Source organism: Miscanthus floridulus, chromosome 7 (assembly GCF_019320115.1).
Source record: "Miscanthus floridulus cultivar M001 chromosome 7, ASM1932011v1, whole genome shotgun sequence".
In the NCBI taxonomy this organism is placed as follows: Eukaryota; Viridiplantae; Streptophyta; class Magnoliopsida; order Poales; family Poaceae; genus Miscanthus; species Miscanthus floridulus.
The window spans coordinates 129,136,974-129,153,827 of NC_089586.1; the positions used below are offsets into that span (position 1 = coordinate 129,136,974).

General features: G+C 49.5%; 2 protein-coding genes and 1 pseudogene across 2 annotated transcripts; all 3 read left to right on the forward strand.

Annotated features, from left to right (window-relative positions):
* The first annotated feature begins 1,582 nt into the window (after positions 1 to 1,582).
* Positions 1,583 to 2,367, forward strand: LOC136464761 (LOB domain-containing protein 16-like). The gene is made up of 2 exons (XM_066463710.1): positions 1,583 to 1,920; positions 2,053 to 2,367. Exons 1-2 carry the CDS (start codon positions 1,588 to 1,590, stop codon positions 2,365 to 2,367), a joined length of 648 nt encoding a protein of 215 aa, XP_066319807.1. The 5' UTR covers positions 1,583 to 1,587.
* A 7,653-nt stretch (positions 2,368 to 10,020) lies between these two features.
* LOC136464762 (malonyl-coenzyme A:anthocyanin 3-O-glucoside-6''-O-malonyltransferase-like) lies at positions 10,021 to 11,819 on the forward strand. Its single transcript, XM_066463711.1, has one exon. The coding sequence runs from the start codon at positions 10,170 to 10,172 to the stop codon at positions 11,577 to 11,579; it is 1,410 nt and encodes a 469-aa protein (XP_066319808.1). The 5' UTR covers positions 10,021 to 10,169; the 3' UTR covers positions 11,580 to 11,819.
* Positions 11,820 to 14,507: 2,688 nt separating this feature from the next.
* On the forward strand, positions 14,508 to 15,659 carry LOC136464763 (protein KINESIN LIGHT CHAIN-RELATED 1-like; annotated as a pseudogene).
* Positions 15,660 to 16,854: the final 1,195 nt, after the last annotated feature.

Sequence of the window (16,854 nt, forward strand, 5' to 3'; positions counted from 1 at the left end):
CTAGAGCAATCCTAGAACAGAACATTGGAAATTGGTAAAGAAAGTCTTGCATTATTTGCAAGGAACGAAAGGCCTCATGATGACGTATAGAAGATCTGATTCACTCTACATAGTGGAAAATTCAGATTCTAATTATGCGAGAGATGATAGAAAATCCACGACGGGATAGTATTCACTCTCAAAAAGGGGAGCTATTTTATGGAAAAGCTCAAATGCAAACCGTCACTACATCGTCCATAATGTATGACAGATTGTAGCATGATATGAGGCAACGGGACAGGTGAACTGACTAAAGAAGTTCATATCCGGTTTGAAGGTGGTTGACGACATCTATAGACCACTTAAGTTATACTACGATTATAATCTGGCAGTACAGTATGCTCACAACATAAGTCAGGTGGTGCTGCCAAACACATTGACATAGAGTATTATGTTATGATAGATAAAGTCCGGGATCAAGTCATAAGTCTTGAGCATATAAGTACAGAAAAGATGCTCGTGGATCCGCTTACAAAAGGCTTACCACCCAACGTGTTCAGAGAACATGGTGTTCAGAGAACATGTAGCTAGCATGGGTTTAAGGGAAAGCCTAAAATTTCTGGACAAAAGAAGGCCCAAAGATAAATATCTATTTCAAAACAGAGTAGTGTGTCGTAGCTGTTAAGTCTATCGGCAATGGACCGTGATGATGAGACATGCTCTATGTGCTAATATGTAATAGAATGAACAAAAGTAAATGAAATTGAAAGATAGTAGTGAGATCAAGGGAGAGAATGTTAGTTGATCTCCACCAATAGGTCCAACGGTCTATTGGACCCTTGTCTCTGCTCCCTGATCGAGGGAGCCCAACCCTAATATGGTTGGTGGGCCCATGTCGCACATCACATATAAAAGAGAGGTGGGGATCATGGCTCGCGCTACGAGGTTCAACGGAGCCGCCGTACCCACCGAGAGAGTAAACCTAAACCGATCTAAAGCAGTGCTGCCAGCGACAAAAAAAACTCCACCACACCGCCGCCACCTCTATAGGGTCACCACCGAACCACTGGACATCATCTCCACCACTACGCCAAAACCGCCGTGACATTGGCGTCCGTGGACCGAATGGTGAAGAAATACCTACCCGGTTTCTACGGTTACACAGAGCTACAGAACGATTCTAACCATTAAAACTTCAATTCCACAGCGGTAGCCGCATCAGAGTGGGGAGTGTTATAGCTAGGATATTTTAAGCTAAGCTATATAGCTGTAGGCTGTGGTGGCAGCTTAAGCCAAGCAACGGGGCTCCTTTTCTTCAACACAGCATTAACACGTTTGCTCCCTTCAAACCAGACACCCTGCCCTACCTGTCTACCCCTCCTCCGGGCTCCGGCGCTCCCCCTCCTCGCCTTGCCTCCCTCCCTCTCCTCCTATAAATCCATCTCTCCTCGAGTTGCACCGGTAGTCCACAAGCAGGGTGCAGCTTGCGCGTCCTACCATAGCTAGAACCAGTAGGATCGGCCGAATCGGAGACGGCGATCTACTAGCTAGCTAGTTAACACTTCTTTTGCTAGCTGTTAATTTGCGCCAGTGACGACGACGATCGACATGGCCGGAGCTGCTGCTGCTACTGCCAACGGAGGGGCCGCGGCTGCTGCTGCCGCGACGGGCGCGGGGTCTCCGTGCGGCGCGTGCAAGTTCCTGCGCCGGCGGTGCGTGCCGGAGTGCGTGTTCGCGCCCTACTTCAGCAGCGACCAGGGCGCCGCGCGCTTCGCCGCCATCCACAAGGTGTTCGGCGCCAGCAATGCCTCCAAGCTGCTGTCCCACCTCCCCGTCGCCGACCGCTGCGAGGCCGTCGTCACCATCACCTACGAGGCGCAGGCCAGGCTCCGCGACCCCGTCTACGGCTGCGTCGCCCAGATCTTCGCCCTCCAGCAGCAGGTGACCGATTGATCATCTATCGACGTCGTTCTTTATAGGCACCCAGATCAGATCATCATCAACTGGTTTCCTTGTCTTTAACTAATTATTAATCTGATCGAAAATATAATGCGCCATGGCTCATGGCTGCAGGTCGCCATCCTGCAAGCGCAGCTGATGCAGGCCAAGGCGCAGCTCGCGTGCGGCGTCCAGGGAGCCGCACACTCGCCGGCAAGCCACCACCACCAGTGGCCGGACAGCGCCAGCATCAGCGCCCTGCTCCGCCAGGACACGGCGTGCAGCGCCAGGAGACCCGGGTCCCTCGACGACTGCTTCATGCCGGAGCTCATGGCCGGGTTCAGGGACGACGTCGCCGCGGCCGCGCAGCATTGCGCCGGCAAGGTGGATGCCGGCGAGCTCCAGTACCTGGCCCAGGCCATGATGAGGAGCCCCAGCTACTCCCTGTAGCTGTAGCTGCCTAGGATGATGAGACACCACCATGCGTTTTGGAGCCATGCCATGCCATCTCATCTCTCCACTCCGCTAATGCAAGTGCGAGATGAGCTAGAAATTCCTGCAAAAGGAAATTAACAACTTGTACTAGTGATGAAGTACTCTCTTTTTCCTTTCTTTTGTTACTACTATATATCATCAGTGTTCTGATCTTATATAATGGTGATGAGTAGTACTAGTATAAATCATATATAGTGGTTGGCAAGCATGCATCTTTTTTCCTTTTTCTTTTTTTTTTGTTAATTGCTTCTAGCAAATGTCTGGTTAAATAAGAACTTACTGTTATTTGATATGAGTAGATAAATTCATCTTCTCATGCATGACATCTCAGGCCCCGTTTAGATGCAAAAAATTTTGGCTTTTGGCTACTATAGCACTTTTGTTTGTATTTGGCAAAAAATGTTTAATTATGGACTATTTAGGCTTAAAAGATTCGTCTCGTCAATTACGGGCAAACTGTGCAATTAGTTATTCTTTTTACCTATATTTAATGCTCCATGTATATGCCGCAAGATTTGATGTGATGGAAAATCTTAAAAATTTTTGGATTTTTGGGTGGTCTAAACCGGGCCTCATTGGCAGTTGGCACTGACTGTGACTGGCAATGTGGAAGTCTAGTCTTGCTATCTGGACATGATTGATTGATACAGTACAAGGCTGAGGCCGTATCGTATCGTGGATTATTTACTGCTGGCTGGTTTAGTATGAGAGAAAAACACTGTTCCCAACTAGAAATTTACGATCGTTTATGAGCAAGCGAACAGGCTCAAGACTTGGGCCTTGTTTAGAATGTAAGTTTTTTCACTCTCTCTTCATCATATTAAATCTTTGGACACATGTATGGAGTATTAAATATAGATAAAAAAATAATTAATTATATAGTTTGATTGTAAATTACGAGACGTATCTTTTATGTCTAGTTAGGCCATAATTAAACAATAATTATCAAATACAAACGAAAATGCTACAGTGCCACATACTGATTTCTAACCCCAATCTAAACAAGGCCTTGTTTGAAAGAAAGTTCATTCAATATATACAGTATGCCATCACACTGGTCAGCAGATGATGCAGTCAAACTGCACTATGAACTTCTGTGCCCCCGTATGTTTGTCTGGCCCTGAAAAACTGCATCTGGTGTAGTGTTGTGCTCCAAGTTTTGTGCAAAACATTCATTCATGTCACCAAGAGTCTATGGGATTCTATTTTCCACCCCTAGAATCCCCCTAGCTGATTGATGTACAAATGTGATGACAACAATAAGAGCGTGTTTAGTTCCAGGAAGTTAGAATTTTAGGCTACTGTAGCACTTTCGTTTTTATTTGGTAATTAGTGTTCAAGCATGAACTAATTAAGCTTAAAACGTTCGTATCGCAATTTCCCACCAAACTATGCAATTAGTTTTTTTCGTCTACATTTAATGCTCTATGCACGGACCACAAACATTCGATGTGATAGGTACTGTAGCACTTTTTAGAATTTTGGGGTGAAACTGAACACGCGCTAAGATACTAGCAAACACTGTCACAGGCTCACAGCTCACAGGTTTAGCGCGCGTTTAGTTTCAGGAAGTTGGAATTCGAGGCTACTGTAGCACTTTCGTTTTTATTTGGCAATTAGTGTTCAAACATGGACTAATTAGACTCAAAACGTTCGTCTCGCAATTTTCCACCAAACTGTGTAATTAGTTTTTTTCGTCTACATTTAATGCTTCATGCACGAACCGTAAACATTCGATATGATAGGTACTGTAACACTTTTTGGGGCTTAGAGTGAAGAGTACTAGAAGCTTCAGTAGCAGTACCAAAAGCTGAAGCAAGATTTTGACTTGGCACCAATATCTTGCGCCTTGTTTAGTTTCACTTCAAATTCCTAAAAAGTGCTACAGTATTTATCACATCGAATATTTATGGTCTGTGCATAGAGCATTAAATGTAGACGAAAAAAAACTAATTATGCAGTTTGGTGGAAAATTACGAGACGAACGTTTTGAGCCTAATTAGTTCATGATTAACATTAATTGATAAATAAAAACGAAAGTGATACAGTAGCCCTAAATTCTAACTTTCTGAAATTCGCTTGCTCTCTAGAGACCCTAAAACGACCTGTATGCATTCGTAGGCTGCTGTTGCTGCTAATCCTAGTTTTCCGTGCCATGCAGAGTGACTGTCCCCTTGACAAAGAACAGGGTATGAACTCCTCTGCCGCAGCAACGTTTACTTTTGCGTCCTACAACTGCAACCACAACAGGAGAGAGGAGTGTGTTTTACAGTACTCCTACATATATAGTTGTTGACCTTTTAAACCTAGGCCTCGTTTAGATGCATTCCAAATTCCAAATTTTTTCACTCTCTCTCCATCACATCAATTTTTAGCCGCTTGCATGGAGTATTAAATGTAGGTAAAAAAAATAACTAATTACACAGTTTAGTTGGAAATCACGAGATGAATCTTTTGAGCCTAGTTGGTCCACGATTGGACAATATTTACCAAATAAGACGAAAGTGGTACTGTTCATCGGGTTCACTTTTTTTCACGATCTAAACGAGGCCCTAAGCACGTACGCACATTGCACAGAAACAGAAACACGGTGAGGCTATATAGCTAGGCTACTGATCCCAATGACTGATTTCTTGGTAGAATTGACTGTGATTGGAGGATTGACCAACTTACTCCTACTGTGGTAGTAGTGTGTTCAGCAGTAAATTATTCCTACCACTAGTTGTACAAGCTCGTTGTATTATTGCAGCAGAGAAAGAAAATGACTCTGCTGGCATACTCCAAAAACTTGATGAGCATGGTATGGTAGCCATGGGATGGGAGGGCTTGACTATCCAACGTTAACCACATTGTGGTAATTGAGATAGACATGCAAAATAATGCAGTGTTTCTTTATTTCAGACATCAGATAAGGACAACAATCAGTAGGTTTATTTGTAGGGTTAGTATCTTAGAACTCTAAAATTTTCATTCAGACATGCGTGTTCTTACTGAATCCATTACAAAAGGGAAGGCTAATGTGCTACTGATATCTACACAGCTACTAGCAGCTAAGGCTCTTGATGACCGACGCCGAAGAACAGCTAACTGTTCAGATGTTGTAAAGCTAGCTGCTGCCTCCAGTTTTTTTTTTTTTTTGAAAGAAACTGGAGGGGTTTGCACCCCTACAGCATTTATTGATAAAGAACAAGAACAGTACAAATACAAAGCAGGGCAAAGCCCGTGTTTAGTTCCAAAAGAAGTTCTAAAAAGTGCTACAGTACCCATCACATCGAATCTTACGATGCATGCATGGAGCATTAAATGTTGACGAAAAAAACTAATTACACAGTTTGGTGGGAAATTGCGAGACGAGCGTTTTGAGCCTAATTAGTCCATGATTGAACACTAATTGTCAAATAAAAACGAAAATGCTACGGTAGCCAAATTCCAACTTTCCCCTCAACTAAACAAGGGCAAAGAGTACAAGGAGAAGCAACCAAGCTACATACTACACAACAAGACGAATCAACCTGAACAAACAAATCTTGATCAATATGGAGTACTGTACTAATAATCTGCTTGAAGACGACGACGAATGTTATAGCTGATTTAACAACAAGGATAGGTCAGTGACTTTTGCGATCAATCCACCGTACCCTCTTGCTTTATCGATCCATGCAAAGCCGTAGATTTAACGCGTGATTAATGTGGCTTAGAATAACTAGATCTACACACATGGTTAGGTAGCCTAGCTAGGATGCTAATAGCCCGTCATTAGGTGGCCGGCCGTAACAGCATGTCAAGCTTAGCTTGTTCTTATCACTGTCTCAAGATCACAAGCTTGGTCAATTATGCAGACCACAGGGAAGATGACAAGCCATCAAATTTGTGTGTTCCACGTACTGTATTTGTTGATGTCCTCGAAAGATTACAGTTTATTGCTGCTAAAAAAATGCATGTCATGAGAAACAGCCCCTGAAGTTTAGATGGCTGTCTCATAAAGTCGGATGCAGGCTCATTTAGTTTTGTTTGCCTTGGCACTTTGTGTCTTGTACCAAGTTTTAGTATTAGCATGGGGTAGCAGAGGAGTATTTATTTGGATTCTTCAGGCAGGCGTTCATCAGCTGGCCTGGTCAAAGGGCTGCTGGCTGGTCATCAGTCAAACAAACAAATAAAGCTAAGCACGGAAAAATTAAAGGCAAGGACTTATTATGGCACTTGATAGTGATTAGACCCCACTAATCAACCGACTTAATTTAGCACCGATCCCAAGGCGTAAAAGCACGTAATGGAAAGCAAGACTGGTGCTGTGTCTTTGTTTTGTGCATGCAGCTGCTTTGTGGAGGAGGAGCAAGAGAAGAATTGAAGGTGATCGAGGTCTTTGGCTCTTTGCAGCATGCATTAGCGCGCATTAGCTAAAGCTCGTAATGGAGGAGTCAAAATATGCACGAACTTTGGCCCTCCAAAAAGACCAAAACCAAGTGCGATCGATCACCATAATAACGCTTGTTCCGAACAGGATAAAGCTTGAAAAGCTTGGAACAAAGCAAAGAGAGCAGAAGCTTATAGGCCGGGGGGATGCAGTGGCAGTGCACTATGGTACAGCAGTAGTATTATCAGGTGATGAGCAGGTGCCTCGGGAATTGTGCTTGTGGTGCCTCTCCCATCATTTCAGTTGAAGAACTTTTTAATTTTGATTTGTGTCTCTTTCTCGAAATGAAGTTCTTGTTGGATGTGCGTTCACAAATGTTCCTCTCTAGTGTTTTTTCAATAAAAAATAAAAAGGGAAGTCAGAGCTGCTGATAACTTTATACTGTTTGCAATTCTATTGATGGTATCTTTATTTATTTTTTAGTGGAATTGTAGTTTCCTTTGAGGAAGAGATGCTCCTTATTAGTACTTGATTGATGATGACGAAGGCTTGTGTAGTTTGTATATGTAGGCCGAAAAGCATGGGCCTGGGCCTAAATTACTACTGTAGTAGACACAGGAAAAGGAATTCTCGATCAGTTTGAGGCCCAACGATTTGCCAAGAAAAGTAGTTAGTCACTGCAGTGCAGGAAACTAAGTGTCACAAGAGCAAATATACGTACCCGAGGTTTTGAATCTCAGTTAGATGCCACTGCATAAATGTTTCTTATTTTGTAGTGCTGGGAGGGATATGAACTTGTGTCAGGTCAGTTTCAGTCTTTCTAGGAGCGAACCTTTCATAATTTTTGTGCTTGCTGTTTGGCTCCACTGCTTTTTATCTAATAGTGATTGGAGAAATTTGGACATGTGCCAGCTTAGTTTCAGTCTAGGAGCTAACCTTGTCAATTCTTCTTGTGCTTCTAGTTGTGGTCCACTTCCAGTCATATCATAAGGAAAAACACTAAAAACAGAACCTTTTCGTTTTCAATCCAAAGGTGTCCATTTCTTTCATGGATCAAGATTTTAATATATAATAGGTAATTGTTGTTATTGCTATTTTTTGGTTAAAAAGCTGGTTAGTAGAATGAGATAATATGCCAAAAGAATTCGAATCTGCTTTGTGGTGTTAACGAACTGCTTCTGTGCTGCTCATATAGCTATTTTCGGTGAGCTTGGATCACATGGGTTCTGTGATTTAGTCCCTGGGCAATGTAAGAGATAATGTCATTGCCAGTCATACTCCACTGTGATTGACTGATTTGCATCCTGGTAATTCGGATTCTATGCCTCAAATGTGGCTTATGTGCTCTGCCTTTTGTATGTCCAGCAAATTGCTCATGAAAAAATACTGTAGTTTTTTTATGTTATATGCTTATTGTGTCAACTACTGCCATTTGTTTTTGCCATTCTGATGCTACTAACTTTTTTTATAAGGATATGAACGTCTCAATAATTTTCCATTAAGTGGTCATGATCAATCACTGCCTGCATATTTTCCTTTTGAGGTACACCCTTTGATTTCAGTAGCACTTCCAAGTGTTTCTTCCCAATCACCTCGGCACGCCTTTGCTTAAGATCAGTCCTTGGCGCTCTATGAACCTGAAAGCTCATAATTTCCTGACAGACTTTAGATACTTTTGTGACCTTTCAGTTGATACCAGAGAGGCTCCATTCAGTTGGGTTGGTGCGCGTCTGTATGGTTGTTCATGCCTTCTCATCACAGCAACTTTCCTTCCATGCTGTCTACCAACACATTCTGGTACAGTCAAGCGTCCATCGTTTCTGAAGGCCATAGCAACAACTGCTACTACTACATTTGGAGCAAAGTTTTCCCCTTTCGGATTGCTCCAACCACAACGCTGGTCCTTATTGGATATATTAAGGTTGGAGCGGTCTTTACTTACACGATTTCTGCGTGCATTCAGGTCCAGGATATATTTCCAAGGTCTAACCTTCAGTTAATTATGTGATTATAGGATGATAAAGCTCTGCATCCCTGTCTTTTATATAAAAATTTGGGATCATGTACAGGGTCCAGGTGAGACTTGAGAGAATCAAAGTGAGGACCTCCAGAGCCAAAGACATCTTGTGTGATGGTAAGCACATGGCGCCGACACATATTGACAAAGACAAAGCCTTTTTTCAATCAGAGAGCTGACTCTTCCCAAAATTTCCCTGCTCTTCTGTTTTGTAGATTCCGGGCCTTATTGGAGCACGGATGCGCACAGTACCTGCAGCATAATGTTAACCAAGTGGGTGGCTGAAAGGACATGCAGCTTCAAAATCATAAGCCAGAGAACAGAGACGCTTAACAGAAATTTTGACTGTTTGGCTGTTTGACAGAGACACAAGGGCGACCGGCGACACCCACCCCATCTGTTCAGATCAACACTGCAGCTGCCTCGTTACCTAGTGCTCAAAATACTGGATTTATTTGTTACTACCGCACTGAGCAGTAGTTTTCAGTTCAGTACTACTTTCACCGTAGTTTTCAGCGAACGAACAGTGTTTTTCTCTCAAAATGAATTATCGTAAATATCAGCATAAGCTAAATTTCAGCAAATGAGCAGGGCCGGCTCTTTAGGTCTGGTCTGATTGTAGTGTGACTGCACTATGATTTTTCAAAGTTACTGCCTTTTTTCACTTCCATTCGCTGCCTCACTGGGCTGTCACCAGGTTAATTCTCTGAAGTCTGAACACAGGTTTCCCTGCTGTCATCAGCTTGCTCTCTGCTTTTCACTGCTGTAATTCAGCAGACACCGAACCTTTTTGCCTGTGCCTGTCAGTTTTATTCTCTGTGCTTGTGCAGGAGATTGGCTACTGTTTACTGCAGCAGAAATTGTCAGTCTGCCACTGACAGTGTCTTTCTGCCTGTATCATTCCTTCCTTCTTCCTCAAGAGAAGCGAAGCAGCAGACAGCAGTGGTAGACGAGACGAGAGGGACACGTTTTGTTTGGTGACATTTCCATCCCACCAACAGCAGCAGGGCCTCGTTTAGATGCTGAAAAATTTTCAACCCGATAAATAGTACCACTTTCGTCTTATTTGATAAATATTGTCCAATCGTGGACCAACTAGGCTCAAAAGATTTATCTCGTGATTTCCAACTAAACTGTGTAATTAGTTATTTTTTTTACCTACATTTAATACTCTATGCAAACGGCTAAAAATTAATGTGATAGAAAGAGAGTGAAAAAACTTTAAACAAGGCGCAGGTCGTCTTCTTTCTAGTGCTTGCTTGTGTTTGGTGGATCTGAATCGGACACCATTCTGATCTGCTCACCACCTCCTCCCTCTCCTCTCTCCCTGCCGCGGTGCGGCTCCAGCTCCAAGCACGGGAGAGGGGGCCGCATCTCCAGTTCCCCATGGCCGCCGCCACCAAGGTTCTTGACAGGCTCAAGGTGGGGGCTTCACCTCCGGCGCCCGGCGGCGCGCTCCCGCTCACCTTCTTCGACGTGCCCTGGCTCTTCACGGGCCCCGTGGAGCGGGTCTTCTTCTACCCCTACGCGCACACGGCGGAGCACTTCGCCGCCCACCTCCTGCCGTCCCTCGTCTCCTCCCTTTCCGCCACGCTGCACGCGTTCTACCCGCTGCTCGGCCGCGTCCGGCCGTGCCCGGACGGCGGCGACGGCGGGTACGAGTTCTTCTGCTCCGCGGACGGCGGCGAGGCCGTCGAGCTCACCGTCGCCGAGAGCTCCGACAACTTCGACGAGCTCTCCGGCGGCGGCCCGAGGGACGTCGCCCGGCTGTACGCGCTGGTGCCGCAGCTCCCACGGCCGGAGGCCGACGGGTCCTTCGCCCTCGCGGCGGCGCAGGTCACTGTGTTCCCCGCCCGCGGGGTCGCCGTCGGCGTCTCCATCCACCACGTGGCCTGCGACGACTCCAGCTACATGCACTTCGTCAAGACCTGGGCCGCCCGGTGCCGGGAGGCCATCAGCGGCACGGACGCGGTGCCGGTCCCGCCGCCGCCGCCTTTCTTGGACCGTGGTGTGGTCGCCGACCCCGAGGGCCTCGCCGCCAGGACGCTCGACGAAATGCGCCAGCTCCCGGCCAACGGCCCACCTCCGCCTCCGCCGGCGCCGACAGGCCCGCCGCCGAAGCTGGTCATCGCGTCGTTCGCGCTCACCCGCGACCGCATCGACGGACTGAAGCGGTGCGTGGCCGCGATGGTCGCGGCGGGCGCGGACGGCGGCACGGGGCGCGTCCACTGCTCGGCGTTCACGGTGGCGTGCGCGCTGGCGTGGGCCTGCCTGGCGCGCGCGGGCGGCGGCGGCGGCGGGGAGGAGCGGCCCCGCGCGCACCTGCTGTTCTCGGTGGAGTGCCGTCGCCGCCTGGCGCCGCCAATCCCGCAGGAGTACCTGGGCAACTGCCTCCGGCCGTGCTTCGTAGAGGTGTGCGCGGCCGAGCTGCTTGGCGGCGACGGCGTGGCAGCAGCGGCCGCGGCGATCGGCGCGGCCGTCGCGGGGCTCGACGGCGGCGTGCTGGACGGCGCCGGCGGGTGGTTCCACAAGATCCTGTCTCTGGTCCCGGAGCGGCCGATGTCGTTGGGCGGGTCCCCGCGGTACGGCGTGTACGAGACCGACTTCGGGCTGGGCCGGCCGGCCAAGGTGGAGTTGGTGTCCATCGACAAGACGCCCGGCACGGTCTCCCTGGCCGAGGGCCGCGACGCCGACGCGCACGCCGCCGGGGTGGAGATCGGCGTCGTGCTGCCGGAGGCCGAGATGGCGCGCTTCAGCTCCTGCTTCGCCGACGCATTGGAGGAGCTCTGTGACTGAACTGAACTGAGCAGCATGGACGACGACGGCTGGTTATCAGCTCGAAACTACATTACATGAATTGGTGGTTAAAGGAGTAGTAAGTAAGGAAATACATAGAAAGAGAGATGATCCGAAGTGTATATTTGAGGGAGAGATGGATACATATATTTCATATTTTTGTGGAGTAAATTTCATATGCGAGAGTATTAAGAGTGTGATAAAAAGAAAGCGAATTTGTTGGATTGATTATGAGTAAAATAGCTGAATCCCTTTGCTATGCCAATGTGCAAGTGCTTCTTCTTTTTTGCGACAAGATCCGTAGGGTATATTTTTAAACGACTGTGTGAGTCTGCAAATATCTGTATCTTTGCTCTGAATATGAATAGTGGCCGTGTGTTCTTGGGGAATTGGACCTTTTGATTAATTCAGATCCTGCTAAACGACTGCGTTTTCCCAGATGCCCTCGGGCATGTTTGGGACAGCGGTCGTGGACCGCGCGGTGCGGTATAGGAACCGTGAGGGTAGGGTTGAGCCGCAGTACAAGAAACTCGCGGTGCAGTTCATTTTTGCGATTATCGTGACCGCAGGCTGTTTTGCGTGATTATTGGATTCTTTTCGCCGCCGCCGCAAGATACGCAGTCCCAAACACGTCGTCTCGCTTCTTCACCGTGCAGTTCTTCGTTTCCTCCGCCGGTCGTCTTCCTCTCGTCCTCCAAGCCACATTCTCCCGCCAGCCCGGACGAGCGAGCGAGCGAGGCCGCCACGACCACGGCGCCACCTGTCGCGCAACAGGGAGAGGAGAGAGAGCAGAGTCACAGGCAGAGATGGAGATGGACGGAGCGCGTCCACTTCTGTGCAGGGGCGGAGAAGGGTGCTCGACCTTCGCAGCTTTTCTCGTGGAGATCCTGGCAGGCACGTACCCGCACGCCTCCATCGACGGCAGGGCCCCGCGACTCCACCAACGGAAGGGCCGGCCCCCAGATCTCGCCCACCTCCAAGGCTCGCTGGACCGATGGCGCACAGAAGGCTCCGGCGACCGGCGGTGCTTGGCCGTGCGGGGACCGCAGGGCAGGGGTGGGCTTGGACGGCCGCACAGGAAGTAGCGGGCTCGGCGGGCGGCGCGCGGGCGAGCTCCGCCCTGGCCACCGCGGGCGACGCGCGGGCGAGCTCCGCCGCGGCCACCGCGACCGGCGTGCGCGAGCTCTGCCCCGGCCACCCTTGACGCCATCTCTGTCCCCATCGTTGTCCCATGTTCCTTCAGAGGCGACGGTTTTGGTGATGATCTCAGCCCCGGCGTCGCAGCCGGTGGTGGCGGCCTGCGGCGTTTGCGCGCCCTGCCTCAGCTCGCGCTGCTCTTGCTGAGGAGAAGGTGTTGTAGTTGCTGACAGCTTGGCCCCACCCGCGTGGAGAGAGAAAAAGGCAGATGATAAGGTAATGGGAGAAGGACATTTTAGACGTTTTTATTGGGCAGGTATCAGTGCTGACAAACGATAAAAATCAAACAGACCGTAGACATAATGATTTGGGAGGTAAAAAAAAATGTCATAGCATTACAGTGTGTTTTAATTTTTTAATGCCTATGTAAAAAGCCTGTTTTTTAGCTTTGCATAGTTGCCTTTTGCTGGTGTGGCCACAGCCGTACATCCATTAGACCATGGGGCTGTTCCGATCCTTCTTGTCTGTTCGCTGGTTGGTTTCTGGGCTGGTTTGGGCTGGCTGGTGCTGATTTATTATGAAAGAAAAACACTGTTGGTTGGCTGGTTTGGACTGGCTGAAACCAACAAGCGAACAGGCTGAGACCTCTACGGCTGTTGGTGGAGTTGACTTTCTTTTCTTTTTTTTCCTTTTCCTTTTTTTTTTTTGCTGCGGACCTTCCTCAGACGATTAGGCCCTTTTTTGGAACGGGAACATTTTCATTTATGTTTCTGCGATTTTTTTCTTAAAAAATAATTTGATCCTGTAGGCTGTATGTACAATGGAGATGTCGAGTGTGGCAGGGCGTTTCAACACAACTTAGATTTGACTGAATAGTCAACAAAACTAGTATAGGGTTTTCTTTTTTATTTGAGATGGAAACTTGGGCTCCCTACTAGATTGCGTCTTTGGTTCGAGGACAAAGAGTGACGAGACAAGTCTATTTCTTTTTTGAGAATTATTTCAATTCTCTGGGATAGGATGGTCCTATGTCCATGTTTGATTTGGGACGAGATCATTATCGTTATATTTTTTTTATAGCCGGAGACAAAACCAAGTCAATGGGTACACATGGCAGGCAACCTCTTGCTGCCTCACCATGCCATCCACCTCCCGCTCCTGTCCCTTGAACCCGCGCTCCCCTAACCGAGCTCCGTCGGTGTCGTCCTCGTCCCCGCCCCCGCCACCGGCTTCCATCATCGACGCCCGACAGCTCCCCCCGCCTCGCCGCGCCACCCACCTCTCGCCATCACCCTCCCCTAAACACAGGGTAGCTCGCCGACAAGCTCCATCGCGATGCCCTCATCGCCAACCCCGCCCAACTGGAAGGAGACCTGCCCTGCCCCTGTCTCGCCCACTCCACCGCCATGTCACGAGCACCGCCCCCTAAAACCTGCTTCCAAGGCCGCCGTGTGCAGATCCCCAACCCCCAAACCCTAACGCCGATGATTGAATTGTCCATCACCGCCGGTAATGGGCTTTGGGCTGCGTGGTTGCGTGCTCAGCTCCGAGCGCGATGGGTCGCGAAAAGAGATGGCGAAACAAAAACAGGCCTAATTCTTCAGTTTTCGGTGGTCCATATGCCCTCGGTAGGTGGCACTTGTTTCTCAGTCAGCCCAGCCCAGTGTACGGCCCAGACAGTATCTACTTACTGCTAGGGGAGAAAGCCCAGCCCATCGCGCAAATTCCTCCCTCTTCGCCCTCACCGTCGGCCGCTGTCGCCGCGAGCTAGCAATCGCTCCATCGCCCACCATGGTGCTATGCCGCGCCGCCGCCGTTCTCCTCAAGACCCTTCTCGCCGCGGCCGCCGCCCTAATAAACCCTCTCCTCGCGCCGCCGCGCCGACACTTCTCGCCGCGGCCGCCGCCTCCCATCCCCACCACCGCCGGGGCCGCCGCCGCTGCTCTCGCGGAGGCCGCGGAGGAGGCGTTCGTGGCGGTGAGGTCAACGAACGACATGCTCGTGGCCTTCTCCCGCCTCGAGGCAGCCGTGCCCGACAACGACAGGTGCCTCGCCCTCGCCTGCCTCAAGCTCGGTCAGCACCTTGAGGCATCCGGCTCCACCGACGCGTCCCACGTCCTCGGGCTCGCGCTCTAATGCCTGGGCATCCTCGAGGCCAACCCTAACACCGCCACCCCCGCCTCTGCCTCTAACTCAGACGTCGTCTCACTCGCCATGGCACTACACCTCGTGGGTTCCGCCTCCTTCGACCTCTCCTGCTTCCATGATGCGCTCTCCTTCCTCTCCCGCGCGCTATGCCTCCTCGCTCCTCTCCTTCCCAATGGAGGCGTCGCATTTGGGGCTAGAGAGGAACCGGGAGGGTTCGATGTTAGGCCCGTGGCGCACGTGGTGCGACTGTAGCTGGCCAACATGAAGACAACGCTGGGGAGGCGGGAGGAGGCGCTCATTGACATGCATGCCTGCCTCGACCTCAAGGAGTCCATTCTGCCGCTGGGAAGCCGGGAGCTGGGAGTCGCGTACCAGGACCTCGCGGAGGCGTACGCCACCCTGCTTGACTTCAAGGAGGCGCTGCCGTTCTACCAGAAGGCGCTGGAGCTGCATGAGTCGATGCTCGACAAGAACTCTGTGGAGGTTGCGCATGACAAGCGCCTGCTTGGGGTGATATACACTAGGCTAGAGCAGCATGAGCAGGTGCTGGAGTAGAATGAGATTTCATAGAAGGTGATGAAGAGCTGGGGCGCGGCTGGTCCTGACCTCCTGCACGCTAAGATTGGCGCGGCAAACATCAAGATCGCATTGGGCAAGTTTGATGAGGCTGTCAATGTGTTGAAGAATGTCGCTAAGCAGGTGGAGAAGGATAGCGAGATGCGAGCTCTAGTTTTCATATCGATGGTGAAGGCGCTCGCTAACTAGGAGAAGGTTGGGGACACAAAGAGGTGTTAGTTGATCTCCACCAATAGGCCCAATGGCCTATTAGGCCCTTATCTTTGCTCCCTGATCGGGGAGCCCAACCCTAATATGGTTGGTGGGCCCCTATCGCACAGCACATATAAAAAAAAGGTGGAGATCATGGCTCGCACTACGATGTCCAATGGAGCAGCCGCCATCCCACCCACAGTAAACCTAAACCGATCTAAAGCGTGCTACTAGCAATGGGATGCCCTACCACCGTCGTCGCCTCTGCAGGGTCACCACGGTCGCCACTGGACTTCGCGGCATCGCCACCATGACGCCTACAACGCCGTGGTACCGGCGTCCTACGCTGCTGCGATGCTACTATCCAAGGGCGAGTAGAGAAACCCTAAAGGAGAGGTCTACCTGGATCTACGGTTACACACAGAGGTACTCACACAACGATCCTAACATTGGTACCAGAGCCAGGTTGCCACTGTGTAACCCTAACCCTAACCGGGTAAAAGCAAAGAGAAAGAGAGACCGGGATGGCGGACGTCACTGTCTACCAGTAACCACCGCCACCACGCGGGGGAAATGTGCCACACCGCCGTCCTCACCGACGTGCGGCAAGAAAATAAGAGAAGAACATCCGTGTTCGGATCAGAGAAAAGAAAGGGGAAAGGATCTCAAGAACCTAACCCACGTAAACAACTTAGGGAAAAAGAATAGGAAGGGTTGAAGAAAGGAGGAAAAGAAAAGGTTTCGGCCTTAAGATGAACAGAGCCGAACCCTAAATCCAAAAAGAAAAGAAATCAATTGAAAAGCAAAACCCTAACCTTAGAACGAATCTCCATCCCTAATCAGTTGAATCCGAGAAGAAAGAAAGGAAAACTAAAGAAAGAAGAAGAACAGGGGTCAAAACCCGAACCCTAACCCTAGATGTTGATTCAGATGAACTCCAAAAAGAAAAGAAATCAAAGAAGAGAAAAACCAAATCGGTCGAATCAAAAGAAAGAAAAGGAATCAAAGAAACCCTAACCCTAACCCTAATCCCCACCTTCGGTTCGAAAAAGAGAAGATCAATCCAAATCAAAAAGAACTAGGGGAAGGAGAAAGGGAAGGGAGAAGAAACCTACCTCGCCGTGCGTCGGAATGGCCCTTCGCTGGCGCGGGAGAAGAAGGGCCGAGCCGGGGGCAGCTGCTCACCGGGCTCGGCCAAGGGGGCGCCGCGGCCAGTACCGCT